The sequence below is a fragment of the Topomyia yanbarensis genome, chromosome 1 (assembly GCF_030247195.1).
Source record: "Topomyia yanbarensis strain Yona2022 chromosome 1, ASM3024719v1, whole genome shotgun sequence".
NCBI lineage: Eukaryota > Metazoa > Arthropoda > Insecta > Diptera > Culicidae > Topomyia > Topomyia yanbarensis.
The window spans coordinates 191885478-191891477 of record NC_080670.1 but is presented as its reverse complement, the minus strand read 5'-3'; the positions used below and the strand labels follow the sequence as shown (position 1 = coordinate 191891477).

At 40.3% G+C, this 6000-nt stretch overlaps 1 protein-coding gene across 1 annotated transcript; it reads left to right on the top strand.

The window, feature by feature from the left end:
* Positions 1-1167: 1167 nt before the first annotated feature.
* Positions 1168-3491, top strand: LOC131685266 (transmembrane emp24 domain-containing protein bai). The gene is made up of 5 exons (XM_058968872.1): positions 1168-1530; positions 1599-1719; positions 1781-1851; positions 2680-2806; positions 2867-3491. Exons 1-5 carry the CDS (start codon positions 1351-1353, stop codon positions 2983-2985), a joined length of 618 nt encoding a protein of 205 aa, XP_058824855.1. The 5' UTR covers positions 1168-1350; the 3' UTR covers positions 2986-3491.
* The last annotated feature ends 2509 nt before the right edge of the window (positions 3492-6000 follow it).

Sequence of the window (6000 nt, the reverse complement as noted above, 5' to 3'; positions counted from 1 at the left end):
CGGTCCCGGTTTTCTTCCAGCTTCTTTGTCGTGGTCCAACGTCAACCGTTCCTGGAACCGCTTCAACACTCTGGAGACGGTTGAATGGTGAATGTTCAACATTTTTCAACATTTTTTGCCGGTGCGACAGGTCAGGAAATTCCAGGTGTTTGGAAAGAATTTGTTCTCTCGACTCGCGTTGGTTCACCTCCATTTTCGTTGAATCGAAAAACACGACTTCGAGTTTGACAGCATGTAAACAATACACATCAATGAGAAAGTGTGCAAAATTTGGTTGATTTTTACCCAATGGTAAAAAAGTGATGCCCTGTTGAATGTGTCGCAATAATTTCGTGTTCGCCCTTTATAATGCGCACTACTTCCGACGTCATGGATTTGCACTGAACAGGAGGAAAAACGATTGTCGCTGGTTGGATTTTCCAGTTTTCAACTGTGACGATCAGGGATGCCAGGTGCACAGGTGTATCTGTTTCACAGATTTTCAATATGCTGCACAGATTGCAAAAACTGCACAGATTTCCACAGTTTTCGGTTTTAATGCACAGATTTCCACAGCTTTCTTCTACAATGCACAGATTTCTCAACTTTTGACCTTGCGCTTAATTTTTGTCTGGCGCAAAAACCAAAAAAAAGGTCACCACATCTTGTTTTCAGCCAAATTTGTACGTTTCCAACACAGATAGACACAGATTTTTAGACGGGCCGCACACAGATTTTTCAAAATATCACCTGGCATCCCTGGTGACTATATCTCAATTACCTAGTACGTATTTTTCTGGTTAAAATCGCGTTCTGGATACCTTTCACGACCAAAATTTTGTGAACAAAACATCATCGTTTTTGTATTGTACTAAAGGGTATATTCCCAATACCCCATATGAAGCAAACTAATTGTTGTATGGTGTATTTATAAAATAAGACTAATTTATAGATACGATCTATATATGCGGGATGAAGTGCTCCGTATTTCAATTCCCATAGTCCACGCCATTTTCTTCGACCTAATCTAATTCATTTTTATTCACATTAAAAACATTCTCAGTTTTACCTCCAATTACGGTACACGAACATTGGTAGCAAACTCTGTTTTGGTGGTTTTGGTAGTACTATCTTGACACATTTTATCGCGTCGCCGCGAAACCTGCTTTTGATGGCCAGCTCATCTCTGCTTTGCTTTCGTGTGGCTGTCAAAAGGAAGCAGATTTTGTGCACCCGAAAGAGGAAACTTTCATTTCCCAGCTTGCAAATAATAACAAATTTTCGTGCTATCCTCCTGATAATTTATCCTCGCCAGCACGGCCATTCGGTTCGGTTTAGTTACCTGTTTCGAAGTCTGTTTTAGTTAGAGTAATGAAACCTCTATTAAACACAGTTTTGTTGCTTCTTTTCGGAGTGTACCAGTCGCAAGCAATCATGTTCCGTTTGCAGCCGAACATGCAAAAGTGTCTCAAAGATGACATGCAGGGGAACCAGATCGTGGCCGGTGAATACGAAGTGATGGGAGCTCCCGGACAGAAGGTGAACTACGTGGTAAGTGTTCAAATTAAACCGGAATAGTTTTCTGTTTTTTAAAGCTACCAACTTGTGGCTAATTTTAGGTTCGAGACAGTAAGGGTCACATAATGTCGCAGAAGGAAGACATCAGCAAGGGAAAGTTTTCCTTCACCTCGGAGATGTACGACACCTTCGAGATCTGTTTCATCTCCAATGTTCCACCGAGTAAGTGTTTGTTTGCGAAAATATGTTGGTTCATTCGACTGATGGTTCTTGGTCGTTTCAGCACATCGCGGCGTGGAGCAGGATGTATCTTTGGATATAAAAAAGGGTATCGAAACCAAGAGTTACGAGGGTGTAAGTATAAGCGTTTGTTCGTCGTCTTTTTTCACATTAAGAAAACTATTGGGATGCTTATCTAGTTTTTTTTATTTTCTTCTATTTCGGTCTCTTAAATTCTTGTTATTTTCTCGTAATTGAACATGAACTGATAAACACTTTCACGTGTGTTATTTCCTTTTATCAATTGCTATCGGTAACGTATTGATTTTAGTTTATGAGTGCCGTAAGTTGCTTTTCGTACTTGTGTCAAGCCATAAGACCCTGAACACTGTTGTTTGATTGTTTTATTTTATCGTATTTGCAACCTAAGAATGCTTTTCATTTGCTTGACTCGGTGATCCACAAAGACAAATCCAGATTAGACGTCGGTTAAGCTACACCGATTTTACAAATGCTGTTTTTCAACGGCAGCGCACCATTTCGGTAGAGTACACTAGTTTCGCAGTATGAGTAGTGGTTTCTCTGAAACCCTCCAGTTCACGCTTCGGCGCGAAAGTGTCAACCGAGTATATTCCACCAATTCAGGGAACATCAACTGTAAACCCCAATCATTTAGTATGCACGTTCAACCCCTAGCTGCATTCTAGCTTGGCCGAACAACATTTGACAGATTTACCTTGACGATTGATTGATTTGATTTGATTTGATTAATAACACATCCCATAAAAGCGATCCTATTCTAATATCACCTATCTTTCTCATTAGATTTACAGAAATCATATGTTTTTCGTCATTTTTTCCTTTTCCTAACTACGTTTGTTATTTTTCTTTTTGTCGTAATTTACACGTTAAGCTATGTTCGCAGTTTAAAGCACACACACGCACATTACCTTCCACTTTCAGATCGGCGAAGCAGCAAAATTGAAACCACTGGAAGTAGATCTGAAGCGTTTGGAGGATCTGTCCGATGCGATCGTGCAGGACTTTGCCTTGATGCGAAAGCGTGAGGAGGAGATGCGTGATACCAACGGTAGGGGGCTAGATTAGTCGATGAAATTTTAAAATCAATACATATTTCATAATTTTACAGAAAGCACCAACAGCCGCGTGCTGTTCTTCAGTATCTTCAGCATGTGCTGTCTGCTCGGACTGGCCACGTGGCAGGTTCTCTACCTGAGAAGGTACTTCATCGCTAAGAAACTGATCTAAGGCTTGTGCGCTGAGGCAGCAAACCCTCCGGACGGGAAAATTGAGCTACTTGTACGAGTATGAATGTGAGAATGATGCGATTTTGCTGAATGAAGAAGATACACGCGGACTCTACACGCTTTGGAAGCATAAATAAATCACTGCGACACTGTAGCAGAGAACAGACAACCTGGCGAGTCTCATGTCTGCCTAAAACTATTTAAGTACACAGAGAGTAGCGGACGGATATTTTGGATCCCTTTTTGAATAGATTGTATCGTTATCATTCTATTTTTCTCATCTGGCATTCATCAATGTTTTCATGTTCTATTGTTTGCTTATGGATTGGTTACCCCTATTTTCACGTAGGTAAACTGAAACGATTTCGCAAAATAATCTTTGATAGGCTCAAATCTTATAAGCCCTTATCTTTGTTCTTGGTTGTCATAAACCTGCAACTTTTATAGTTAATTTAGGATTCAACAAAAAAAAAACGAAATAGATTTGACGCATTACCAACATATTAATATGCGATGAAAATAGTTAATTACTTCCGAACGAATTGATACAGCGAAGGTAGCATCTGAAGCTCGGTTGTCTCTTTTTGCTATTTTCCTATTGTATGCAGATTGCAGCGTAAATTCGTTAAATGAGTGTTCGCTAGTTGCACGGACAGATTGCCCTATTTAGCAACAGATTATTTTAATCGGGTGTCCTGCTTTCTGCTGTTTTAGTCCTTAGTTTTCCTTAATGCGCGCCAGTTGCTGCTTCGGTGCCGCTGAGCATCACTGCGGAACAGGTAGGAGCGCATTTTCGCCGTTAGCTTAGCAACGTGTAGGGTTGCCACCCCTCCGGGTTTGATTCGGAGACTCCGGTTTTCGAGAGCGATCTCCGGGCCTCCGGCTTTTGCAATTTCTCCGGGTTTGATGGGAAGAAGCATAATTTAATTTTTTTGGAATTACTTGATTCTTTACAAAATATTTAAAAAGTCTAAGTTAACTATTACCCTGTTTCAGATTTATTTTGCCCGACTATCTCTTCCCACTAAGTCGCTCAGAATGATGTAAAAAAATTATTTTGCTGCAATTTTACAAAATCACTTCACTGTTAGTGGTGCTTATCACCAGCTGCACCAAGGTATGGCAGATTTGTTCAAATCCAACAGTCTATGTCAACATCAGACGAGTTCTTCCCGTGTTGCTACCCCTGTAGCGACCCTTAACTGTTCGCTAGGGAGGTGAGTTTTGCCCCTTTGTTGCGACCTCTGGTGATGAATAACCGACACCACATAGTGCTTCCCATGTGATGCCGTAGCCCTGCCTTCTTGTCCTGTTAGTTATGGAGGAGAGCAATGATCGTTCGACTTATCCTCCAAATCGAGAGTAGCTGGTGCTTTTGTATTCTTGGCACTTAGTCGGGGAAGTTATATACTACACCAGATTAAACCGACAAAACCGTACGTTTTTCAAACATGGCGGTTCATGTTTGGTTTTAAGCTTAAAATAGGGATCTTTGGGGGTGTGCGAGTTAAGGCATTATCTGATGCAGATTAGCACTGTGAGTTAATATCTCAGTCCTTTTTCAATTTTTAGGCCCGAAACTATTGAAAAAAACATTTTTAGTTGGTTTCCTTTTAGGACAATAACACATCCAAACCCATGCGACTTGCACGACTCTATAGGTTGGCCTATCAGATCTACCATAGTTTGCAGATGAAACTTGGGATGGCAGGCTGCTAGCGGATTGCAAAAGTACCAGATCATGCTGTGTGGGGTGCTGTCCCGGTTAACAATGAGGCGAACGAGATATTTGCAGATACGTCATTTAGTAGGACAACTGTCAGTTTGCTGGTTGAGTTTAATTTGGTTTTTTTAAATTTAAAAATCATAAAAGAATAATTAAGGTTTAAGAATGATATGAGTGTACTCGTAAGGACACTCGCTACCAATGCATATGAAAAACTGGCACAATTTTTCCAAATTAAAGATCCCTATTAGCGCATCCACATTGGCAAATAGCCCCCCGTTAGCCAGCACCGGGTGACTGCAGCAGTGCAGCCCAATCAAAAAGGGCAAGTTGCTGGCTAAGGGGAAGCTATTTGCTAACTCGGATACGCTAATTGCCCTTTCCCGGTCAATAAAAAATGCGGACAAACATGGTCAGGCGAGTTAAACAGTTTGACGTTTGACTCAACTCGCCTGTGCTAATTGCCCCTAGGAACAAATGCAATTTGCAAATGCGATTTAAAGGCAATTTCAATACTTAGGCAAATTTTCTAGCGGCTGAAATGGACTTGGTTGTTTTTGTTTTTTTCAAACATGGCGGTTCATGTTTGGCTTAATCTTAAAATTGTTTTTTTTTAACAATTGACGTGTTCTCGCTTGTATTTTGTTTGTCTAGTGCACTTCATTTAGCCAACGAATGTGAGAATTTGTGGATTCGTGTGTAAGTATAGTGGAACAAGATCTCTGACTTAAAGCGAAGATCTCATATCAAGAAGACTGGCAACTCTGTCAAAAATCGAGCGACACTGAAAACAGCACCTCTTTCGAGCCAAGGTGGTACCAGAGTATGTTGGTGTGAGTCTCATTTTCCCCCACATACAGATGTTATCAATTTGATTTTCTCTACGCATCAAAGTTAGCACTGCCGCCAACTGTCACCGTGTCGCGTGTTGTTACAAATTAAATATTTTTGCTATGGGGTATAAAAGTTGTAGAATGAAAGGTTGTAATAACAACTCCATGAACACAAATAAGTCGTTTTTCGTTATAATAGCTAAGAACAAGTATGTACTTAAAACAAAGCCGTGGAATTGTTTTATTTCGCTTCAAATTCCAGAGATTCTAACGCGTGGAGAAGAACATGTGAGGACGAAAGTTTGTCGGATAATGCATTTGTTTGTGAAGATCATTTCGAAGAACGTGATTTTATGAACAAGGACAACAAAAGCCAAAGGTACGGCGGAATAAATCAAAATATTGAATGAAATTTAACAATGGTAATAATTTCAGCCTTCGTAAATTTGTAGTTCCT